This window comes from Orycteropus afer, unplaced genomic scaffold (genome assembly GCF_000298275.1).
Source record: "Orycteropus afer afer isolate SDZICR_OR568_19922 unplaced genomic scaffold, OryAfe1.0 scaffold00037, whole genome shotgun sequence".
Taxonomy (NCBI): Eukaryota; Metazoa; Chordata; class Mammalia; order Tubulidentata; family Orycteropodidae; genus Orycteropus; species Orycteropus afer.
The window spans coordinates 3,281,599-3,306,648 of NW_006921624.1; the positions used below are offsets into that span (position 1 = coordinate 3,281,599).

Consider the following 25,050-nt stretch of genomic DNA (forward strand, 5'->3'; position numbering starts at 1 on the left):
AGAAGAGGAGGGGAGCGGGCTGTGAGCCATCTCCTGCTGCGTCAGTCTCACGGCGTGCCCTCTGGGGCCCGATCCTGGACAGCGGGCGGAGGCGAGGTGAGCCTCGGCCTCATGCGCCCACGCTGGGGCTGCCACCGTGGGGGGGGGCACTCCTCCCCAGGCCGAGACCCTGCCCGTGGCCACCACAGTCCTCCCTCTCCTGGACAGGCTCCTCCCTGCTCGGGCAGGTTAACAATTGCTGCTGTTTCTGAACTCGCCGTTCTCAGTAATCTGCAATTTGGTGGGGTTGGTGGGGGAGATGCCGTTACGGGCTTGCATGCTGTACCTCTCTTTCAGCTGGGTCAGGGCGCTCATGAGGCGGGCGTTGGCGGCATCCAGCGAGGCGATGCGCTTCTCCTGTGGGCAAGAAAGGCGTAAGTGGGGGGTGAGAGAGACCAAAAGGGGACCTTCCCTGGGGCTGTGTAGGAGGGGGATGGAGGTGCCTGGTGGAGAACCAGAGGTGACCAAGACTAGATCATCTGGGAAGGCAGGAAAGACATGCAGGCTGATAGCAGAGGCATCGCAGATGAAAAGCTCCATTACAGTTTGTTTTCTAGTGGGTCGCCAGGCTTACCTGGGACGAGGGGCTCTGCACATTGCCAAACCGGCAGTTCAAGTCGTATCTGTCCCTCAAAACCTGAGAGCAAGCACCTCACACACGTGTTTGTGGGTGTGTGTGGATGTGGGGGCACAGAGGTCACCACTCCCAGGCAGCCTATGCAGTTTACAGTCTCAAGCAAGGCCTGGCCCTGTTCCCGGCAAGTGAGCGGGCAGGGATGCAGCCCTGGCTGAAGACAGCTGGGGCCAGAGTCCCTCACGTCTCTCCTCTAGAGGCCGTTCGGAAGCCACAGCTCTGGATAAGAGCTCCCTGCTCCTGCTGCTCAGCCCGCCATCACTGCCTACCCCCAGAACCTCTTACTCAATGGTTTCTACCCTGTGGTCAGTACCTCAGGAGAAAGGCAATGCTTGCCAAGTGCCCCCACCAGGAGAGAGCACCCCTCTCCTCTCACAGCCTGTCCTAGTGAGCCCACTGAGACCCCTAAGTCTGACTTCTGAGAGCCAGAGCGCCTGGTCTCTTATTCCTCTTCAGCTTTTACAGTGGGTTATCACTAAGGATGTGGAGAAAGCAAAGTGACCCCTCCTCAACCCAGTCTTCTGACGGCTGTAGCTGACTAGAGGGCCGAAGCCCCCACCTGGGCATCGATGATCTTCTGTTTGGAGTCCACAGCTGCCTGCATCTCCGCGTGGTCCTTCTTCAGCTCCTCCTCCACTGACATCAACCTGCAACCAGACACAGGGACAGTCATACTAGCACATGAAGGAGAAGGCACGGAGAGTGGAGTGGGGCTTTGTGGGAACAACCTCGTCACACCTGCACGGAGGAGGACACACGAGGCAAAAACCTCCTTGGGCCCCAGACACACCTCCCACTCTTGCTGGGGGCAGAGGCCCTCCAGCTGTCAGCAGCAGACATGGGGTTGGTCTGCTCTTCCTTGACCTCTATATTCTACCCTTCCCAAGTCTGTTCCCAAATCCCCAGACACCTCTGATGTTCTTCCAGGAGCCAAGTGGGTGGCAGTGAGTGTAGAGCCTCAAGAACCTCCCCAGAGTAGAGTCCTGCCATGTCACAGGACTCAGGTGGGAAAATGAAGGCCCTGAAAGGCTCCAGGGCTCGCTCTCTCTCCATCCAGGCACCCCACTCACCCAGCCACTCCAATGTCACTGAGGGTGTGTGAGGCCCTGTGCTGAGCACTGAAGGTACTGAGATGAGTGAAATGTGGCCCCTCCCCTTGGGAGTTCACATGCAGGGGGGAGCGGGTACGCAGACAACTAACTTAGCACAGCACGGCTGCAGCTGTGCCAGAAGGAAGTGTGGGACGCTGGGAATGAAGAGCAGAAAGTAGCTTTATTTCATCGAGGGTGAGGTATGGGGCTCAAACACTGGAACTGGATGTTTCAAGGACAAACAAGTATCTGCAGGGGGGCGAAGAGCAGAGAAGATAGGAGGGGTACCACCTGCAGAAGGTCAGGGGCAAGGCGGGCTTGGATGTGTCACCACCTCTTTCCTGGTCCACCCTCCCTGGACTTTATCTTTCTTATCTGCTCATTATCAATCATTCCTACCTTGCAACTCTCCTTTCAGCTTCCACACCCCATGCTCCCCAGTGCTGTCTCCCATCTCCCCGGCCACTGCGCTGCAGATGCCCTGTCTGGTCCACCCTTAGAGTGTTAGGGTTCCACAAGACTGGCCTCAGCCCTCTGTTCTTCTCACTTTACACACTCTTCTCAGTCTTCAGTTCCACCTCTACCTTGACAGCTTCTCTGCCCAAAGAACCCTCTAAGGACTGCAGAAGTTCTCAGTCCTCTGCATAGTAGATGCACGGGGAACGTCACAGTGGGGAGGCAGGTACCATACAGGGTTGTTGGGAGAAGGTCATCAGGAGGAAGGGGTGCAGGGCCATGCCAAGATGAGTTCCTTGTTACAGGAAGTAAGACATTGAGAAAACCCTGAAAGAAGTGGGAGAAAGGGTGTCAGATGGTATCAGTCAGAAGAGAAATTATACTGGAGGGAGGGACTTCTGCTTCCAACCATGATGCAATAAACCTGGACTAGATTTACTGATGACTCTTACCGTAAAAAAACAAAACAAAGCCAGGAGATCAGACAAAAGATATGAAACAAAGGTTTTCAGACACTGAATAACAGTGAGTGTAGTGATCTCTGAGTGAAAACGAATAAGGTGAGCCCTGGCGTGGCCCAGGCACTGGCTGGAGTCTCCAGGCCAAGCAAAGGAGTGGGAATCTACACAGAGCCCAGTGGTCTCGCTAAGCTGAGGAGACACAGAGAGGCAATGGATGTCAATGAGGCTACGACTTACGGGGAGAGTGCCAGAGAGGAGGAAATCACACAGAGAGACACATGCCACCTATGTCTTGAGGGACCTCCTTGAGACTTTTGGGTACTAACCTGCATGTGCATATGAGGAAATTATCCAAAGTAGGAAAGAATCACTGTAAAGGAGTACACAAAACCATCCCTAGAACACTTCACATTCCCTCTAGCTAGAGTGGAAAGACTTCCTAATACAAAGAACATCAAACAGAATCCTCAGAAGGAAGCTGCTTCAATAGTGGGGCCGATTTAAGCCTAGACTAAAGGCTGTCTACTTGTGTTTCAATGACTATGCAAAACATTTGACTGTGTAGATCATAACAAATTATGGATAACATTGAGAAGAATGGGAATTCCACAACACTTAATTGTGCTCATGAGGAACCTAAACATAGACCAGGAGGCTGCATTCAAAGAGAACGAGGGGATACGGCATGGTTTAAAATCAGGAAGGGAGTGTGTCAAGGTTGTATCCTTTCACCATACTTATTCAATCTGTATGCTGAGCAAATAATCCAAGAAGCTGGACTATATGAAGAAGAACGTGGCATCAGGATTGGAGGAAGACTCATTAACAACCTGCGACAGCAAGCAGACAACACAACCTTGTTTGCTGAAAGTGAAGAGGACCTGAAGCACTTACTGATGAAGATTAAAGACTACAGTCTACAGTATGGATTACACCTCAACATAAAGAAAATAAGTGGACCAATAAGCAGCATCACGGTAAAGGGAGAAAGGTTTGAAGTTGTCAAAGATTTCATATTACTTGGTTCTACAATCAATACCAATGGAGGCAGCAGTCAATACATCAGATGTCATATTGCACTGGACAAATCTGTTGCAAAAGACCTCTTTAAAGTGCTGAAGAGCAAAGATGCCTCTTTGAAGACGAAGGTGCACCTAACCCAAGCCATGTTGTTATGTGCCGTGGAGTGAGACCCAACTCATAGCGACCCCTCCTTAGGTTTCTGAGGCAGTATCACTGTGGAAGTAGATTGCCCAACCTTCCTTCCAAGGAGTGGCTGGTGGGTGTGAACCGCCAGCCTTCTGATTAGCAGTCAAATGCTTTAGACACTATGCTACCAGAGCTCCCAAGCCATGGTATTCTCAATCACGTCGTATGCATGTGAAAGCCGAACAATGAGTAAGGAAGACCAAAGAAGAGTTGATGCTTTTGAGTTGTGGTGCCAGCGGAGAACACTGAAAGCACCATGGACTGCCAGGAGAACTAACAAATCTGTCCTGGAAGAAGTGCAGCCAGAATGCTCCTTGGAAGAGAGAATGGCCAGACTTTGTCTCACCTACTTTGGCCATGTTGTCAGAACAGACCATTTCCTGGAGAAGGACATCATGCTTGGTAAAGCAGAGGGTCAGCGAATAAGGGGAAGACCCTCAGCAAGATGGATTGGCACAGTGGCTGCCACGATGGGCTGAGGCTTGGCAGGGACTGTGAGGCTGGCGCAGGACCGGGCAGTGTTTTGTTCTGTTGGTCACAGGGTCGTATGAGTCAAAGCCAACTCGCGGGCACCTAGCAACAACAAAGGCTGTCCAAGACCCACCCTGTTGTTGTTATGTGCCCTCGAGTCAAACCCGACTCATAGCGACCCCTCCTTGGGTTTCCGAGGCAGTATCACTACGGAAGTAGGATTGCCCAACCTTCCTTCCAAGGAGTGGCTCTTGGGTTTGAACCGCCAGCCGTCTGGTTAGGAGGCAAGTGTCTTAGCCACTATGCTACCAGAGCTCTGCAAGCCCCAAAAGGATCAAACTGATTCCAAGTAATCTCGTCGTATTCCAGAACAAATTCCCAAAATATTTAAAGGAATACATAACATGCAGCACCCAACTACATAAAATCCATGTCATCTGGCATCCAAACAACAACTACCAAGCATGCAAAGAATCAGGAAAAAAATATAACCCATAACCAGGAGGAAATTAATCACTAGAAACAGACTCAGAAACGTCACAGGTGAAAGAATTAAGTGGCAAGGACATTACTAAACTACTATAAATATATTTGACATGTTCAAGAATATAAGGAAAGTACGAGCATAATGAGAAGAGAAATGAAAGAAATTTAAAAAACCCAAACTGAAACCCTAGGTGAAAATGACAGTATCTGAAAAGAAAAAAGTACTGGATCAGATTAGTAGCAGACTAGACAGTGAAGAAATGATCAGCCAACCCGAAGACACAGTAATAGAAATTACCTGAAATGTAGCAGAGAAAACAATGAAAAACAAAACAAAAAACACAGCATCTGTGAGATGTGGGACAATATAAAGCCACCTAACATGTAAGGAGCTTTGGTGGCATAGTGCCTAAGGCATTTGACTGCTGACTAGAAGGCTGGTTGTTCAAACCCACCAGCCACTCCTCTGAGGGAAGGTTGGGCAACCTACGTTCATAGAGATGCTGTCTCGGAAACTCAAGGAGGGGTCGCTGTGAGTCGGAATCAACTTGACGGCAGTGACTATGGTTTAAACACATATGTGACGAGCATCCCGGAAAGATGAAGGCAGGCAGAAAAAATATCCAAAATAAAGGCTGAAAACCTTCCAAGTTCGCTAAAAATTTAAACCCACCAATTCAAGAACTCAACAAGCACCAAGAAACATGAAGAACACCATACACCAAGGCACATCATAATTAAACTTGGTAGAAAATCAGTAATAAAGAAAATCTTAAAATCAGCTAGTGAACCAAGTAAGAATGACAGATTCCCTGTCATTACAGCATGAGAGTGAGGGCCAAACTCAGCCCTCCCATGCTTTTGTAAATAGCCATTCCACAGAAATGGTTCTGCTATAATAGCAGAGTCGAGGAGTTACAACATAGACCACAGGTCTGCAAAGCCTAAAATATTTACTATCTGCTCCCTTATCATTTGCCAATCCCTGCCCTAGAGCAATCAACAAAGAGAGATAACTAGCCAATAGAGGAGATATAATAGAATCATAAAATGTACTCCCCAAAATAAAGCAGGGAAAAAGGAACAAAGAACAGATGGTAAATAGAAACCAAAGCAAAATAATAGATTGAAATGTAGTTATATCAACAATTATATTAAATATAAATGGTCTAAACACTAATTAAAATAACACTACCAACCAAATCGACCTATTGGCATTTCTACTAGGGAGGAAATATATAGGACTGGTTAATAGAAATAAATGCATCAAGTCACTGATTTCAGGAGAGCTTGTACCTCTAAGAGAACAGACAAAATGAGGAGATGGTTAGGATGAAAAGCATTTCCATTCTTGGAACCACAAACATGACATGAGTCAAAGGCACAGCTGGAGGTCAAGTGAACAGTGGGTTTCTGGTCACCCCGAATATGGGCCCTCTGCTCATGTTAGCTATTTCACAATGAACAAAGCCACAGGTAAATGAAGCAAACAGTGACTAGAAGCAAAGAAAAACAGGTGGTCTAAACAGGAGGCATTTGGGAAGGGGTTATGCAGTAGATAAAGGATGAGGCCAAGAGGAGGACCTTCCTGGCTACTGTTCACGTGTTAAACACTAAATCTGTCCTGATGATGGGGTTGCTGAGAGTGCAAATAAACGAACTGGTAAGTCCACACTGTTCCTCTTCTTGAATCTGGTATTACTGCCATAAGGAAGTAAACTCCAGAATTGGAACCGTGCGGGATGGCAGGGGATGCTACACCATGACTGCACTCCCTGCACCTTGTAGACACCAACGAGGGTTTGCCTGCCTACCCACAGAGGGAAAGGGAGAGGGAGAAAGAAAAGACAACATGGGACCAGACATAAGCCTCTAAAATAAAGAATCAGCATGAAAGCCAACTGTCCCCCCACCCTTCCAGATATCTGCCCGGGAAAACCCACAGGCACATTAACATCCAGAACCAGTATTCATCCCTCTCTCCTTATTCCTGCCCTCAATCAGGTCCTAATCACGTTTGCTGCCACTCCCAATCTAGCTTTTAAAGTCTGATAGAGGGCTTACAAAAACACTTCCTTCCAGGGGCCACACGACCTTCCTTGAGCAGGCCTAGGCTGCTGGGTCCAGCCCTGCTTCTACCATCCCCATCAAAGAACATTCCACCACATTTCGCATCTCATACTCCCGGCTCCCTTGACCGCCCTTGTCCACGCTGTCCCTGCCGCCTGCAATGCTTCCCCCTCTTTCCACAAGTGGCGCAGCTTCAGTGGATCAGCCCCTCCTCTGGATAAAGGGCCCCTGGTGCTACCCTACAGGTCTGAGGACCCCTCAAAGGCAGTGGACAGGTCTGCCTCATCTGTGTGCGGGGGGTCAGGGCTGGGGGCCAGAGCAGAGCGGGCTGTGCCCTCACCTGCTGATGATGCCCTTCATCTGGATGTCCTTGTCCTCCTGCTGCCGCCGCAGCCGCTCCTCACCCTCCTCCAGCCGCGCCTGGTATTCCAGCACCAGCTTCTGCGTCGTTTCCTCCTGGCACTTGAACAGGGTCTCATATTCCTCGAGCTTCTTGGTGGAGATTCGCAGCTTGTCCTGCAGCACCGCCAGGTCCTGCCAGGAGGGCGGCGTGCCGCGGGCACAATACCCAGGACAGAGAGAGCACAGTCTCATTAGCCCGAGCCAGAGCACGGAGGGCAGGGACACGATGTGGAATGCCCAGCAGCATGAACTCAGCCTGTTCCATGGCAGTGAAAGGAATGCCCAAGGAGCCAGCCAGAGGGGCGCTGATTGAGACGTGAGGGCCTGTCCCTCATCCGGAGTCTCTACCCAAGTCCCCAACGCCCAGCCTGACCTTTATGTCTATGAGGGGGGATGAAAAGCCAAAGCCAATTTCAGACAGGGCCTTTAATTTTTTCTAAAAGATGTATTTTTAAAAAACCTTGAGCATATTTAAGGCCATCTGACAGTGCTCTGAGAGATGGAGGTGTTACAGAAGGGGAAACTGAGGACCAGAAGGTGAGATGATCAGGTCACATGGGTAAGATATTCAAGCCTCCCAGCCTCTATCTGATCCTAAAGCCAGGGTGGTGGGGAGTGGGAGGGGAGAGAAGGGAGGGGGGAAGAGAGGGGGGAAGAGAGGGGGGAAGAGAGGGGGAAAGAGAGGGGCAGAGAAGGGATGAGGGTGGGGGAAGAGGAGGAGAGAGAGAGGTTAAAGCCAAAGTGGTGCTGGGCTTTCTGGACTCAACCTGGACCTCAGCCTGCGTGGAAGTTAAGCAGCAGGTGGGAAGCTGTGGGGCTAGAAGAAAGAGGAGCGGTATGTGTGTGGTGGGTCAATTCCAGAATCAAGAGGGACCCAGGGCTGATGAAAGAATGTGTGGGTTAAGGAAGACAGGAAGAGCTTTTCCTTGCATCTTGGGCAATGAGACCCAATACATTCATCAGCAAGGGATTGGCCAAAGGCTCTCAGGCAGCAAATCCATATTCAGAGACTGGGAATAAACCCTAGCCCCACTGCACATCTACCCCTGGAACATAGTGGGACCCAGGGGAGAGCCCTGGCTCTAGCCCCAGCCCCATACCAGGTCTTCCAGTTCAGAGGCCAGAGAACAGAAGGGCAGGGCCTCCCCTGACAATGAGGACCAGGTCTTCAAGGAGCTCAAGGGAACAAAGGCCTCCTGAATTTGTTGTAAGGTTTACAGCAAAGAGGGTGAAAGAAGCAGGCAGCTCATTCAGCCAAGGAGCAGAGGAAGGAGAAAACTACAGCCACTACCTGGCTCTCGGGATCATCCCAGCAATCCGAGACACCAGATGGCAATCTGAGGTTCGGAAAGGCACAGAGCCTGGCTCCAGGTTCATGCAGGGAGCCTGGGGTGAGGCTGGGCCTCCCGGCTCCCCAGTCACACTCTCGATCTTGGAGCACTGTGCCCCATGTCCCCTGGTCCCCTTCTGGGAATCACGGTGAAAGCACGTGGATGCAGCAGACCAAGGGGATGGTGGAGGGTGGCGGAATGCAGCATGGAGATGAGCCCTCGCCCTGGGCCAGGGCAGGAGGTCTGCTACCCTGACCTCCATGACCCTGCTCGAGAGCTGCTCTTCCAGAGGCCTTGCCCTGAGTCCTTGGTCTACCTGGGCCTTAGCTCCCTGCAGGGAGTGAACACTAGCCACAGGGCCCAGGACAGCTGCTACAGCAAGGGAGAGAATTTCAGAGGATCATGGAAGCGCCTGCTATCCCACCAAGTATGAGATGTATGTGGTGGGCGTGGAGTTTGGATTTTCAGAACAAATTTTTCCCAGTGGGGGAAGAAACTATCTCAGCGGCCTATCTGAGCCCTGGACTGGAATAACCAGGCTGGGACAAACACAAGTCCTCAGGGAAGAAGGGGCTCTTGCATGCGGAGGGGAGCAGACCCATTTCCCCAGCTGTCCTGAGCACTCAGGCCTCTGCCTCCGCAATGCAGGAGGTACCCCACCCCAAAAGTGCACCCACGTGGCACCTGAGCCTTCTAGCTCCAGGATTCTGAGCAGCTTGGCTGTGGCCCCAGGTCTAATGAGCAGGTCCCAGGAATCTGGATTCAGTACAAGCTTCCCAGGTGACCCCGATGGCAGCCCGTACAGGACACCTCCGATCTGCTGCTTCCCTTCTAGCTCCCACTGATCCTGCTGCCTCGTGTGGGGAAGGGGTGAGAGGGGCTGGTCATTCACAGGAACAAGCAGCACCCCCTTTTTCATGGTTCTTGGCAAGAGAATTCTGCCAGCTGCTGTGAAGAGGCAGCCCCACCCTGTCCCGAACTGCCAGGGTCCACCTTTACCTTTTCTGCTTGGCTGAGCTCCTCCTTACTCCTTAGCCTATCCCTGTGGGGGGGGTCTGGGCCCAGGCCCTCGTCTTCTAACAACTGCGCGTTCATGGTCAAGAGCCAAGCGGCCGTGCGGTCCAGGGCATTGGGGCTCACGGGTGAAGGGCCCTACAATGAAACACAGCTGTGAGGGGCTGGAGGCAGGCAAAGGGGAGAAGGTTGTGGGCAGGGAATGACACTGTGGGGGCCACAGGGACAAGTGGCTCAGAGGCATGGTGGGAAGGGAGGAAGCCTACAGCTGACTGAGGGCCTGCCGCCGCAGCCCCACCCCAGTGAATCTTGTCTCCTAGATAGTAGTCAGAAACAGGATACAGCCAGCCTGGGTGGCCAAAGCCACCACGCTCTGCTGCCATGGAAGCACAGCAGGCCTGCCACCTGGGGCGCCACCTGGGCTAAGCAAAAGCAGAGACAGAGCTAGGCTGGTTATTCACCCAGAAGCATATCCACCCCACACACTGGGGGCAGCCCTCTGATGACACCATCCTCCTCGGGTAGCTGCCCCTCGAAGCCAGCTCAGCCTGTAAAAGCATTTTGGAGGTGGGGAGGAGACTCGATTCCTGCTCTGGGAAGGGACTTCCACAGGCCTGGAGCTGACTATAGTGGGCTCTCTTTTCCTCCCTGACCCCAGGCTGTACTTGAAGGGGAACTGGCAGAGGAGCTTGGAGGTTACCCTAAGGCCACACATCACTGATTGGAGGATGGAGGCACAGGCCATTGGGCCTGGGAGGAAAGGGGTGGTGTGTGTGGCAGGCTGTGGATGGGGCCACATACAGCACCACTGAGCATGGGATGGGTGCAGGTGGAGGTGAAATGACAAGGGAGCAGGAGCACTGTGGGTGTGGCAGCCCCACCCCTGACCAGCAGCACTGACCTGCTTATGCACCGCACGAGGCTTCAGCTCCGGGCTGTCGCCCTTGGAGGAAGAGGACTGTTGCCGCAGGCGGGCCCCAGGCCCAGCCCAATCAGGTGAGGCTGAAGCCAGGGTTCCACTCGAGGGCCGTGGGTACTGCAGGGTGCTCAACAGGGTGGGTGGTGTCCGACCACGGGGAGCAGGGGGTGGTGGAGGAGGCGGGGGTGGCGGCTGGTCAATCCTCCGCTGGGGACCGGCACTGTTTTGCCGAGGCACCGTGGGCTGCCCACCCTTTTCAGTCAGTGACATCTGCCGCCGCGCCAGCTCACCAGGCCGCCGTGCCAGTTCCTCGGCGGCGGCACTGAAACTTCCCAGCTTGGCAGCGGCTGCCAACTCCTCACTGTTGCTGTGTGAGCTCAGGGAGCTATGGCCTTCAGAGCCCGAGTCGCCAAGGCCGCGGGGTGACAGCGGCAGGCCAGCCGCCATCTGGTACACGGGGTTCTGGAAGGAGAGTGGTGCCAACAGCTGCGGCCGGCCAGGCGCACCCTCCGCCGAGGTGCCAGGCGTGGTCGGTGTCTGGCCTGCTCGCTGCACTGTAGCCAGCCCCGCCAGGTTCACGGGGGCTGCCCGGGATGGCCACCCAGCCACCAGCTGAGTTGAGGGCATCTGCCCATCAGTGGTGAGGGCGTCGGGGCCAGCTGGGGAGCCTGCCTCCCCGTCCAGCGTGCGAGCGTCTTGAAGGTCCACCATGGACAGGCTCTTGCCACCGTTGGCCATCTGAAGATCAGGTTCGTTGGCTTCCGAGTAACTCGAGCTGCGAGCAGGCGAGGGCTGGACCCCGGAGGACCTTGTGACAAAAAACAAGTCCTTGTTTTCGGGGGTTGGAGACGGTAACCGGGTGAAATCTATCAGACTGCAGGGAGACAAGCACACACAGGGAAAGAAGGGGGAAAAGAAGAACTGTGAGTGCAGCCGAGGCAGTCCAAACCGAGAGCACCTGCCAACCTGCAAGGGCCTGGCGGCCTGAGCCAGGGCCAGGGGAGGAGAAGGCAGGAGAGGGGACAGGCAGCACAAGTGGCAGAGTTCTAGGACCAGTGGTCGGCTATAAAGCCAAACCCCAGCGGGGGCAGCTCACCCTGACAGAAACGGGCACGGGGCTGAGTGGTCAAATGGCTGCTCCGGAACAGAACCTCTGCTCTAGGGGCCAGGGCTGCTAGTCCTAGGCCAGGCTGCCTGGCAGGCCCTTTCTCTGCTCAGCTGCATCTTACTACAACATATCCGGGGCCTGGAGTGTTCTATAAAACTCCCCGTAGCTAAACCAAAACCCACTAATCAGCAGCTCTCTGCTAGCCAAGCGTCCTGTACTGAGAATATTGACTTCAAAGTCACTGGGCTCCCTCTCCCTCTTGCTCCTAAAGCAGACTGTTAACCAGAGCGGAGGCCTGGTGAAGCCTCCCCCTGCCCAGCCTCCTTCTGCCACTCCCTGGTTTGACTGGCAGGCGGGGGCTGGCATTCCTGCCAAAAACAGGGAATTCAAGGAGGAACTTTGCAGGGCATGGCTTGGGGGAAGGGCCTGCAACCTGCAGTTGAGGGAATGCATTCTCTCCCTTGGCCCTCCTTACTCCATTGGCCTCCTAGCCTTGCCCTACTCTTCCTTGGACACAGGCCCAGCTGTAGTAGGGGCCAGGTGGGCTTTGGAGGGAGGAATGCAGGGTAAACAGGGCCTTGAGTGGGCTAGAGGCAGCCAGGACCCAGGGCTTGTCGAGGGGCTTCGAATTGTGAGCCAGAGCTGGCTTAGGCTGAAATGCAGAAGACAGCCAAGCTCTAACTGATGGGGCTTAGACAAGGTAGGCTGCAGCCACTCAGGACCACAGCTGGGCCAGGAAGAGCTGGACAAGGGCAAGGAGACTCAGAGACCATGCCACACACCCAGACCTAGTCTCTTTACAACCGTATGATGTACTGTTCCATCTGACCTCTGGCCTCTCAATTTGATTCACTTGACAGGTCCTGAGAACAACCCCTACAACCGAGACTCAAAAGGAGGAGCTGGACGTTGGCCTCCTCCTAGGCCTTCCGTCTAGGGCGTCACATACTCGAAGTTCTAGCACTCAGTGCTCCCCTCCATTTAAAACTTTGCAACTGCCACCATCTCAGAATGAGTCCAATTTCCTGCCTCTGTTGCCCCCACCTCACCACTCACAAGCTGGTCTAAGGGCCCCTGCTGGGGAGGGGGACTGAACAAGGGGAACATAAATAGTGTAACATAAACTCCAAGTTCTATTTATTTATTATTAAAAAAAAAAAAAAAAACCTGTCCCTATTTTGACTTAAACATTCCAGCCCATTTCCCATGCTGCCTCCTAGTACACTGGGTGTGGTCAGTCTACACCAGCCACACTGCTGTCCCAGGTGCTGTGCTACGGGCTGTGGGCCCCAGGGTGGGGTGCTGGGATCCCAGCCTCAGAGCCCGACAGAGTCACCTGAGCTTCGGCTGAAAATACACACCCCTGAGTTCTACTGTGGGAGATTCTGATTCAAGCCTGGGGCAGCAGAGAAGAGAGATTTTCAATGTGTCCAGGAGATCTGGAAACGCTGCCAGGTTTGGGATGAATAATTCTTTCTTAACAGATCATGTCATCTTTGTCCAGGCTATTAGTCCCTCCACCTAAACCACCTTTTCCTAAAAGGCTCAAAAGTCTAACACCACCTTCTCCAGGAAGCCTTCCTAGATTCTCCCAAGGGCATGCACAATGCATTCAAGTCTCAACCAGGCTTGCTTATAGATACCTGTTTAGGCATCGTCTACCCCAACCTGAGACTGCAGATGAGCTATGCCTTGTCTGCGCATGCACCCCCACAATGCCTAGAAGCCTGGCAGCTCTTACCCAGAAAGATCGTTCTCAATCACCATCTTCTGCAACCCAGCGGAGATGCTGCTGCTGCCGGAGCCGGGCGTGGAGGCCAGGTCATTGGTTCCTGCTAGCTGCCCACAGGCTGGGGTGCTCAACGCTGTGTGCACATCCCTCAGGATCCGAGGCAGGGGCCCCAGTTTGGACACAATGCTCTATAAAGACACGAGAGGCAGGTGTGACCTGCTAGGGTCACTCAGGGAGGTCAAGGGTGCTGCAGCCAGTGGGGAAACTCTAAGGGGTAGTCAGCTGGGAAGCTAGTCAAAAATGCAGATTCCTGCCCCGCCCCCCCAAGTCAGATCCAGCAGGTCTGCAAGGAGGTACGAAACCCAGGATCCACACATCCATATTTTTCCTTCTAGCTCCTTAGGTATTTCTTGGGCAGAAGTATGAGGCCCATAGGGAGAACCACTGATCTAGTGTCAGCCTTGCCCTCGGGCTGTCCTACCCCAGTTCCTCTGCCCCGGTGTGTGTACTCAGAGAGGGAAAGCCCAGAGTTTCCCACACCTGCACCACCCCACCCAAGACGCATCTGTGCCAACCCCTCCATCTCCTGCTCCACACGGTGGGCCCTCAAGCAAGAGGGTGCAGGCACAGAGGGTGTGCTGGCCTGCTGGGACCTCACTGTCACGGTTTACACTGACAGCGCTTGAGGTTTCCAGGGTACTGGGCAGAGCCTGGGAAAGGGGCCTCTGCCCCCACCTGCTTACATGCAAGACTCTACCAAAAAAAAGAAGTAGAAACTTGTGAGGCCCAACAAGCAGCCTCCAGAAGCAAAGAGCTTGGCTCCAAGTCCCTGCTGCACCACCCCCAGCTGAATGAAGATGCTGCCTATCTTTCTTCCTTCCCATTCATTGTGCAGACTTGTGGGACATCTTCCCTGTCCCACCTCAGGGGTCTGTCAGTACAGGGCCCAGGAAGTGCTGGTGTCACAGGGCTTGCGTGGGGAGAGGGGAATGGGCTGGGGCTTCATTTCCATTTTCCTCTCCTGTCTCTTGCAGCCAAAAGGCAGTGGATGTAAATGAGCAAGTATAATTGTGTGTGACTGCAACGACATCTGGTTTCAGTTGAGAAGCTGGGACTGACTAAGAGTTCACCCACGGGGGGGGCTGGTCAAACAAGCTATGTGTTCACACCACGGGACAGGCTGTGGGTGCTGAAAGGCCATGGCGGTGGCATGCTATGTACCGATGTAGAAAGATGTCCATGACCAAGGGAGTAAGAAACGCATGCTGCACTAGACACGGTAAGTCCTCACTTTAAAACAAACAAGAAAAGAAAAACTGCATCTGTGCCAGCATGTGTCCGACACATGCACAGAGCAGGGCTAGAAGGCTGCACATCAGTGTTGTGAGTGGTCATTGCTAGGTAATGGGACTAGAACCTGGGGAAGGCCTCCTCGGCCTGTTTCAGCATCATCTGCTTTTGTGAAGTAGTCTCTTTGAGCCCAGGAAAGCAACAGATATGCTGGAAGTGGCTCCTGACAGGCCCAGTTCCTCCTGCCTAGAACATGTTAACTGTGGGGGCTGGGGCCACTGGTGGCCAGGGGGACCCCAAGCCAGGGAGGGCCCACTCCTAGTAACTACAGCAAAGCTAGAGGTGTCTAGGGAATAACCTTGTCAACCAACGGTCAAGGACAATTCTGGAAAGGTTTGCACTTCCTGCCTGACATGCAGAGGTGGGGCTTTTTCAGAGTCTGTGTTTTTCCTATCATCAGTGGCTTCAAAAGCCAGAGAAACAACATTTTAGGTGAAGCAGCTATGAGAAGCCAGTACAAGTACATTTCTCAAATGCGCTCAGGAAGGGAGTACGCCTGTCCACTGGATACACTGAGGCACGGGCCCAAAGCCCCAGCACCTAGAAAGGGGCAAGTGAAGCATCTTGGTACTTCTGGGAAATGCAGCACTCACTCACAAAGAAAGTGGACCCCAGAGTCCTGTGTGTCTGACAAAGCCTGAGCTGTAGCCCTGGGCTCCAGATGCCCAGGAAGGGCTCCTGATCCACACCACACAGGGCCTACCCTATGCCCTCTATGGAGAGTCTGGGTGGAGGACACCTGGGCTCTGTGGACTCTGCCCCCACCCTCTGCTGCTCTCCCCTGCACCCTCTCAACAGGCACCTGCTCCAGCTGGCTGACAGCCTCCCAGAGCAGCGAGTGCAGACTGGATAGTTCACGGCCCAGGTCGATGTAGCCCTCGAAGCCAGCAGTGTTGGAGATGGTCTCAGGGTTGGAAATCTCCAGCAGGAAGCGCTGCATGTTGGTCCACTCATGCTCCAGGAACTGGTTCATGAATGACATGTACTCCTCCTTGCTGCCAAACCTGGTAAGAGAGGAGAGTAAGGGGTGAGTGCCTGGGCCCAAGGCCACGCCAGCCAGACCCAGGCCCTGCCCCGGAGCTCCCCTTCTCCGAGACACCGCCCCAACCCCTGGTCATACTGCTCTCACTCAAGTCACCAGGCGCTCCTTCCTCATGGCCAAGTTCACAGACCTCTTTCCAGACTGTCTCACAGAATTTGTCTTGCTCAACACCCTGCCATGCCCTGCCAGTCACAGCCCCACTTCCTCCTTTTCTCTAAGTTTCAAGAGCCTGGTGTGCAGATGATTCTCAACTCTACACTTGGCCCAGGTCTCTCTGCTGAGCTGTCAGACATGCACATCCACAGGCACTTCCCTAGGAGTTCACATACCCAGGCTTGACATATCGGAAGTCACTGCTGTCACCCAGAGCCCACGCCCTCCTCCTGGGCTCCCTATTCCAACTGGAGACGCTACCACCAACCAGATGCCTGAGCCAGAGCCTCAAGAGTCAACTTCTCCCTCCTTCCAACCAGCAAGGCCCACTGACTTTATCTCCTAATCACCCCATGACCTTGTCCCCTGCAGCCCACTGCTTCCTCCACTGCCCTCCGCCCCAACCATCCCCAGACTTTTGCCATTTTTGCTACGCCAGTCCCAGGTCTGCCAGCTGCCAGCCATGTTCTTTGCAATCTACTAACCCCACCACTGTCAGGATGATCTTTCCAGGATCCAGAGGAGATGAAGCCATCTGTTATTTATTAAAAACCCTTTGGTGGCTCCGTCTGCCTTGTCTGGCCTTCAAATCCCTAATGTCCTCTTTAATCTGCTCTCTGGCTCCTCCTGGCCTGGCACTTGATCTAGGAATGCCACCACACCATCCATGTCACTCCACACACAGCCCCTTCTTCTGCCTTGGAATACCTGCCTTATAGCCTGACCAGTGCCTTATCCTGTGACATGCAGCTACAGACCACCTCTTCCAGGAAGCCTCCCTGACTCCTCTCCCAACAAGCTATAGATTCTCCTAAGAGATGTGTACATCTGCCACTGTTCTGCTACTTATTCTGTGTCCATCTCTCTGTTAAAGGGCTAAGCTCCGGCAGGGATGGGACCAGCTCTGAATCACCTCAGTGCCAGAGCCTGCTAGAGTGATGGTCATAGGATGGCGCTCAATATGTGCTCTGTGAGTGAACAACTGAATGATCCAACCACTCCAATGCCACCCATTCACTCTGAGGAAACAACCGCAAACGAAGACATGCTTGACAGCATTAAACAAAGGCAGCCTGAGATAATCTCAGTGCCCAGCCGCAGGGGACTGATTAAATAAATACCGGCCAGCCCTCTCTGAAGGAATAGTAACCATTCATTGTAAAGTGAGGTTTAGGAAGTCTGAAGGACAGGGAAGAATCCTCATGAAAAAGTGTTAACTCAAAAAAAACAGAAGGGAAAATACTATCACCTTTGAAAACAGGTTGACAGTGACTTCCTGTTTTGGTACTCCCTAAATCATCTATGTATTTTCAACAGAAGTAGATGGGTATGGAGAAAACTTGGTTTTGGAAAAAGAGGAAGGGGAAGGACAGAGGCCACAGAGATAAAAGCTAGGCCTGTGGGCCAAAATCACCCTGGTGGTCTGGCCTATGACTCCAGACCCAGGCGTTGATTCTGCCTGGTGGGGATGCAACACTCACTTGGCAAAGTTGGCCAGGTTCTGGGTAACCTTGGCGATGAGGGTAAGGGTACGGGCAGTGCGGTCATCGGGGTATTCCTGCAGCAGGTTGAAGAGTGAGGGCGACATGATGGCTGGGCACAGGAAGCGCAAAAAGAGGGAGGCACTGATGAGGCGTTCGCTGATGTCTGGCCGGCCGCGGCTGCTGCACTCCTGCCGCCACGAGGCAAACACCTCCTTCAGTTCTCGTGGGAAGACACTGTTGTAGGAACATGCAAGTAGGGGCCTGGTTGTCAGGCAGAGGCCCAGTTCTGCACCAAACCAAAGCCCAACTCCAGCCCCAGCTCTGCATCCCAATAGCTGTGTTCCCTGCCACAGGGCGGGGCTCTTGGGAGGGTTGATGGGGCACAGCAAGGACAGCACTCAGCATGGGGCCCAGCACGGAGGCAGTGCTCAGAAGTAAAAGGAGTGGGGAGACCCATACTACAATCTGGACAATAGGCTCTCAATGAAGGGCCAAGAAATGGAAAAGAGACAAGGGAGGAGGATGGAGGAGCTGAGCCTCTGTCCAACGGCGTGGCCAGTGCCAGAACCACCTCTCCAGCTCCTGACCTGGGCCCCTCCCGCCTCATTCAGGGCTTCCCTCCCTGAGGCTTCTGACTTGTCTCTTAGTCTTCCCTAGAGGGCAGGCATCTGAGTTTCAGGGAGAGTGAGAAAAATAAGCGGACAGACCACTGTCTCCTGGGTCCCCATCACTGGCCTTTGAGACTCATTCCCTTTGTTTGAATGATGTTACGGGAATCCTAGGGGTTTGGCAGAGTGCAGAATGATCAAGAATATGGGCATACCCTTAACCACAGGGTGAGTAGATGGCTCTCCATTTACAGATGGGAAAATGGAGCAGCGGGCAGAGCTGGCCGTAGAACACAGGGTTCCTGGCTCCCAGGTCAACCTCACCCGCCCAATATTTAAGTGGCTTTCTTATCTTTCACCCTAAAAAATGTGCCTCCCACCCTGAAGTAAGCTAGACCCCAATGCTCCCTGAGTTCAGTCTGTGCCTGGTATCCCTAGCTCGTGGTAATCTGACAAAGACCCTGTCTCTCCTTGGCTGCAGTTTCCTCACCCTTAAACTAGAACAAGGACTGCCAACCCCTCGGAGTCATCTTCAGGCTAAGAGTCCAAGGCCTTAAGAGGGCTCAATCAACGCCACATGCTTTCCCCAGCATCCCGGTGCCCAGCCCACAGGCTCTCCTGCAATGGATGCTGGCTGAACTAATAAAGGCATGACGAGAAGAAGTGAGGAAGGTGACTGTCGGCCCAGGGCCCCCCTAGTGCCCTGCACAGGACCTTGTCTGGAATAGACAGGTGCCTCTGTGCTGCTGACAAATGCCAGAAAGAGGAAATGGAAAACTGGCCATGTATGTTTTCCCTGTGTCCCTGGCCCCTCCTGGGAACACAGAGACAGAAGAGGAAAAGCCCTGCCCGTCCCAGAGGTGGGATGTGTGCCCCCAAGGAATCCAAGGCTCTCTGGCTGCCCCTCCACCCTGGGCCCAGAGATTTGGAAAGGTGCACAATTTCTGGCCCCGTCTAGAAGGTGCCAGGTAGGCCCACCCTCCACTGCTTCTGGCCACTCCCCCAACCCCTCTTCACCTCGCAGACCTGCCTCTGCCTCCGCCTGTTCTTCGCCAGTGTTCCCAGCCCTGGGCCTGCCTCTGAACCAGACTTGGACCCAGCACCATCGCACTCTGCTGGGATCAGGGCTGACAGAGTGCCCAGAAAGGGTAAGCGGGCCCCACCCAGTGACAGGAAGAAGGGCCTCAGAGGGGAGCCATGTGTAACGCCTTAAAGCAGGAAGGGCAGGAATGTGTAGATCAAGGTGTGGGAAAAGAGAAACCAAAGCAAAGCAAAGACTGAGGTGTGGCTGAGGGGAGGGAAGTGTGGTGTCTAGAGGAGGACTGAAGAGAGGGCAGGAATGGGGGAACATAAGCCTTGAACTGGAACAGAGACTAAGAATAAAAGCTGGGACAATAGCCCACTGCCCACGGTTGGCAACAGTTCTGGACAGCCGTGCCTACCACTCCACAATGAGGCTGCACTTGGCAGCATCAGGCCAGCCAGGCATCACAGACACACCATCCCCAGGAGCAAGCAGGTGCCAGGAAGTCAGACGTCCAGAAAGTTGCCTGGGATGATTCTCGCCCTGATCATGGCCCTGTCCGGGCAGCCCACACTGCATAGTCTCCTGCCTTCCGGGGCTGGTGGTAGCTGGCAGGCCTTCCTTCTGTTTAAAGCCCAAGCTCTCCTTTGTTCTTTACGAGCCCACCAGGGGCCTGCCTAGTGTTCAGGCACCCACACGTGCCCATGCTGGGCCTGGTCACAAGTCTGTGGCATGAGCACCACCACTCCTACGGACAGGAAGAGGTGGCCCAGGTTAAGCTGCCCACCTGGCCCAGTGGTGGCCAGCTGTGTCAAGGGGGCCTTGTCAGCCTCACTCAATGCTGCAGCCCCAGACACAGAGTTCATTCTCTAATAAACATGCACAGACTGCCTGCCATGGCCAGGTTCTTTCTGTTTTAGCACCATTAAAACCATGCTGTGCATACATTCTGAACATTCACCTATATCTGAGAGCCCAAGAAGGACCAGGATGACTCAGTGGGGTGAGGAAAAGGACTGTAACCACAGCACCCCCACCTAGAAACTGGGCAAGGCTGCAAGCCTGTAAGTTACCCTCTCCTTATTAAACCACAGTTCTGTTGCTCATCAAATGGGGAAAATGGCCCTCACAGAGGGCTGGGGGGTTCTGAGTGGATTAAGCACTCACAAGGCCTGGCATACCATAGGCATACTGACACAGAAGGACTGGGCTAAGGCATCGGGGTGGAGAGTCCTGGGCAGCACTGACCAGTAGGAGTTGATGATCTTGCAGAAGGCCAGTTCACAACACATTTTAAGGTTGCCCTGGTGCTCAGGGAGGTCAGCAGCCGAGCACTTGCTGGGATCCACTTCGCAGTTCTCATCCGACTCATACAGAGCTTTGATGAATTCACCTGTGGCCGGGGTGAGCAGGGAGGGGCAGTGTGAGGTCCTGGGGGTCCTGCCCTGCCCTCTTCCCACTTGCCGGCCTGTAACCTCCCTACCTAGTGCATCCTGCAGGTACTTCTGGCCCACCAGCTTGAGGTACTCCTCAATGGCCTTGGTGGCCAATGTGTTCTCCCGGAAGATGAGGTGCTCATTGTCCCCACAGCGGTCCACCTCCGACATCATCAGGTCCGTAAGAAAGTCCTGGGGAGGCAGGAGAATGAGGAGAGTAGGACCACAGCCAGCCTGGCAGGTAGGACCCTAGACTGCTAGACTTGTTCCCTGGCCAGAAGAGAAGTTCCTGCTTCTTAAGGATGCTCCGTTCCCAAGCTACCGAGGACCCAGAGAGGAACAGACACAGTGCCCATCCTTGTAGTCTGCCAGGGAGTGAGAACTGGTGGCCTTAGAGCTGGGCCAGAGCACAGGACATGGCGTCATAAGCTCCCACCATCACAGTCAGCCCAGCTGTGCTCAAATCTCGGCTGAATCCTGATCAAGGTCTGGCTGGGTGACCATGCAGAGCTCCTCTCACCCTAACCACCATCAGCGTCAAAAGGCTAAATGGCACTGCCCTTTCTCCATAATACAAACAGCTGCCATGATTTACATGTTACTCGGATGGGGTCTCCCACAGAGAAGCAAGACATGTTCTGTGCAGTCTGTAGGGAAGGACCAGGAGAAGCAGAAGCTGTCCAGCTGCCTGGAAGGTGGTGAGCCACTTGTGCTTAGAGAGGTAAAAAGTGGAGACCATTATCTACCCACAGCTATCCTGGTGTGGGACTTGGGAAGGCTGTGGTTTCAATGGCCAATTGGCAAACCCAGAGCAGTAGCCCCTCACTGCTATGGATGGGTTCCAGGCATCTTTGGAAGGCAGCTGCTAAGCTGCTGTGCCCATCAGGCCCCATAGTGCCATGTCACAGGAAAACCTGAGGGACGGGAGCCTGAGCCCACACCTTGCTGACTTTGGAGAGCTGTCAAATGAACCTGCTGCACCCACCCAGCTGGCAACTCCCTCCCTTGGAGTCTCAGCCTCCTCACACCCACAGCCAACCTTGTGATTTGGGGGAGAGGCAGAGGGAAAGGAGACAGAGACTCAGGGGAGGATAACAGTGAAGGCAGGGTCCTCCCAGCATGGAGTCGGCAAGGTTGCCAACATGGGCCAGGGTGTCTGGTGCTCATCAAATCCCTCACTCCAACAGCAGCACTCTGAAATCTCAAGTGGCTCTTGAAATAATAGAACTGAGCTATAAGTCCAGGAGTCCCGGCTGACCACAGAGGGGCAGGAAGGAGTGGGAGACTGGCCACTGGGTCCCTCTGGGGAGCTCACAGACTGAGGACCACTTCCTGACCTGCAGACTGGTCTCTAGGAGCCTATTCCTGAACCCACTGAGACTGAGGTTAGTACTTCATTTCACCCCGTGGCCTTCACCTGGGCTCCTCCTCAAGCCTACTGCTTGAGCTTCCCAGTGCTGGGAAGAGCAACTCCTAAGATCAAGGACCCACTGAGGGGGAAACCAAGGCAGAGAACAGGAAAATGACCTGTTCAAGGTCACACAGCCACCTGGCCCAGATCTGGCTCAAGTCTCTTGCTTCCGAGGCCCACGTTCCTCCCATTGCACTGAGGGGACTTCGGGATGGCATGGAGAAACCTCTCCAAGTCCTTGGACAGGAACTCTGAAAGGCCACTGCCTAGGAGAGGAGGCTGGGGAAAGGGCAGAAAGGTACACATGACCAGCCCCAGACCAGAGGGAGACGCACAGCCTTCAGGGTGGGAGTGCAGGGCCTTTGTCCCCCAGCACCCGAGCTCCGACATCATCAGGTTCATGAGAAACCATTCTCTGAGCAGAGATTCTCTGCCTTTCACCAAAATCGCCATTTAGTCCCCAAGTGTTCCAGAGATAGGGAACTCAACTGCAAGTCCTCCTGGCAGGATGAGTTACTTTCTGTCCTTCCAGCTATTGTTTCCTGCACCAACTGAGGGTCCACCAGAGAAGGCTGGGGCCCCGGTTCCACCTCTCTCCATAGTGAGCACCTCGCCCTGTCTTTCCTCATGGCTGCGAGCACCAAGAGTAAAGATCCCTTCAGATTTAAGTCTGCTTCCCTGGCTGGCCCAGCCCCCAGGAACTGAGATCAAAAGAACGCCCCATGAGCCTCCCTGGCTCCCCTGCTCTGAGGGCCACAGTGTTCTCAATTCATTTTCAGTTTCCCACCCCAACCCCCTGGATGCTGACAGTAAATTTAGGACAGTCTCTGTGCAGCCAGAGTGGGTCCAACCTGAAGCCTGGACAGTCAAGTCTGAAGGCTGGAGGTTGTAGGATGAGGTGGTCAAACAACACCTAGGAAAGCAGAGTGCCCTCCTCTTCTCCTCATGGAGCCCACCCTAAAACATATCCTCTCCCTGGCCCTGCCCCTGTTGTACACCATCCCTGGACCTGCCCCCGTTGTACACCACTAGTCCAACAGGTTGTGGGCCACAGGGCTGGGGGGCTCAGCACTGGCCCCACAGGCAGGGGAACTATGGAGGGCCTGAAGGCAGCCAAGGGACTTCCAATCATGGCCTCCCCCTCCTAAGGAGTGAGAGGATGGTGTGGGTGTGGCCTTCATGGTGCCATGGACCCTTGGGCTCTCTGGGTCGCTGAGGACTGAGCCTCTTCCTGACCTAAGGCTGAGGCCTTGACAGAGGACCCCCACCAAATGGACCATTTGGTTCTTAACCCACACCACTCTGTGGAGGACAGAGGTCCGGCTCCCTCACCAGCATGCAAGGGCTTGTGTAACATGGATGGATTCTAAATCTAGTCCTCCTACTGTAATCCCTTTCAGCAGCTGTCCCAAGGGAAGGGGGTAGACTGAAGAAGAGGTGATTCACCTTTGAGGCTCACAGAACCACGATGCATTCATCTGGGCAGATAGGACAAGGGGAGCCTTCTTGGAGAACCCCAGTTTGGAAGGAGCCCACTTATCTCCAAAACCAAGTGGGTGAGAGGACTAATGTGGTATGGCCTGTTATTGCTTGGCTCATTTTCAGGAGTGGAACGTGACAGAAATGGTAGGAGAGGGCTGGGCTCCTCCATTCCCGAAGAAGGACCTGCCTGGATGGCTTTCAGATAATCCATTTCGGCGGGGCTCTGACGGTAAACGCTGAACAGCTGTAATTGATCACGGTGTATCTGTATATGTGCAAGATGGTGTGTCTGGGTCTGAGTGTGGGGTGGGGCTGGGGGACTACCCTGCTGGGGGCTGTTAGACTCAGCAGCTAATTATGTACGTGTTATGTTGGGTTGCTGGGACCCATGTGTAATGGAAGAGCCTGTTCTATGACTGCTTCCCTAGAGCCTCAGGGGCCAGACCTGTGGGGCAGTGGAGGAAGGCACTGGAAGGCAAGCCCACTCCCCCACAATAGGCTCAATCCCTACATACTGGCCTCAGTGATCAGCCCCAGCTGTGGAGGGGGAGTACAAAGCCCCACACCCCACGACACAACTAAAATTTAGGGAGCCCCTGGCAGTGACTGGTGCCTCCAATGCCTCCACTAGAGGTGTAACACATAACACAAACATGGGAGAACAGCAGGTAATCCAATGCATGCGACCATGCCCCGCAGCACAGTGGGAAACCCCGCACGTTGCCCACGAGCCACAGTGCCCACACGTACCTTCACCTTGCCCGTGCTCTGCAAGATATGCACCAGGGCGGATGCCATCTCCTCCTTGGTCTTGGCACTGAGGATGGGCTCGAGGGCTGCACAGAGCCCCAGGTAGTGGTTGGTGATGTGCTCCGCGAACTCCTTGTACATCTCCATGGGCAGGATGGTGATGGTTTGGTAGCGCGCCTTGATGCGGATCATGGGCCCAGGGCCCTTGCCGCCCTTGGGGTTGGGTGTCACCACAGGGTACCATTTCTCCACGAACTGCCGCCCGGCCACTGAGGCTGCAGGCAGGCTCACCAGGCCCAGGTAACTGTTGCGCTCCTTCTTCTTCTTCTTGTCAGTCTCCCGGTACAGGTGGACAGTGACGGTGCGCAGAGGTGGCAGGTTGTGGAATTCAAAGTGCTCACCCCAGAAGACATTGTCCGTCTTGAGCTTGCCTGTGGTGCGGGCATAGAGCACATCGTCCAGGCACAGCTCACACAGGTACTTCTTCTTGGCCGGCAGGTCCTTGGCCTCGATCACCCACAGCTTTAGGATGTGTTCCACACGCCGGCTGTTGTCCTGCACAAGCACAGGGTGGGCACGGGTGAGTGGTCAGCTGGAAGTAGCCCTGCAGCCCCTGCCACAACCGCCCAGCCCAGCTCCCTGCTGGAGGGTCTCAGATCTGGGAGGGCCTCGGAAGGTAGCATCCATGGGGGAGGGCCAGAGCCTGACACAGGGTAGGGGATGGGGACAGCTCTGGAGTCTGACAGACACAGGGAGGATCTCTGTTCTGCCTTTTATTTGCTGACTGTCTTTGGGAAAGTGACTCAATCTAAGCCTCAGAATCCTTTTCTATAAAATGGAAATAAAACTACCCACTCCTTACAGAGTCAGTGGCCAAGTCAAGAGGC

The 25,050-nt window shown here is 54.1% G+C and overlaps 1 protein-coding gene across 1 annotated transcript in view; it reads right to left on the reverse strand.

The window, feature by feature from the left end:
* Positions 1–228: 228 nt before the first annotated feature.
* The window catches only part of LOC103193437 (DAB2 interacting protein), a 146,408-nt gene continuing 121,586 nt past the window's right edge, over positions 229–25,050 (reverse strand). The window contains exons 6-16 of the mRNA XM_007936646.2: positions 24,164–24,718; positions 20,568–20,712; positions 20,333–20,477; positions 17,450–17,686; positions 15,576–15,777; positions 13,433–13,611; positions 10,566–11,457; positions 9,650–9,802; positions 7,258–7,451; positions 1,233–1,320; positions 229–396 (exon numbers count right to left, since the gene is read on the reverse strand). Of these exons, the coding sequence (XP_007934837.1) occupies positions 229–396; positions 1,233–1,320; positions 7,258–7,451; positions 9,650–9,802; positions 10,566–11,457; positions 13,433–13,611; positions 15,576–15,777; positions 17,450–17,686; positions 20,333–20,477; positions 20,568–20,712; positions 24,164–24,718 (2,958 nt within the window). The remainder of the gene's footprint in view (positions 397–1,232; positions 1,321–7,257; positions 7,452–9,649; positions 9,803–10,565; positions 11,458–13,432; positions 13,612–15,575; positions 15,778–17,449; positions 17,687–20,332; positions 20,478–20,567; positions 20,713–24,163; positions 24,719–25,050) is intronic.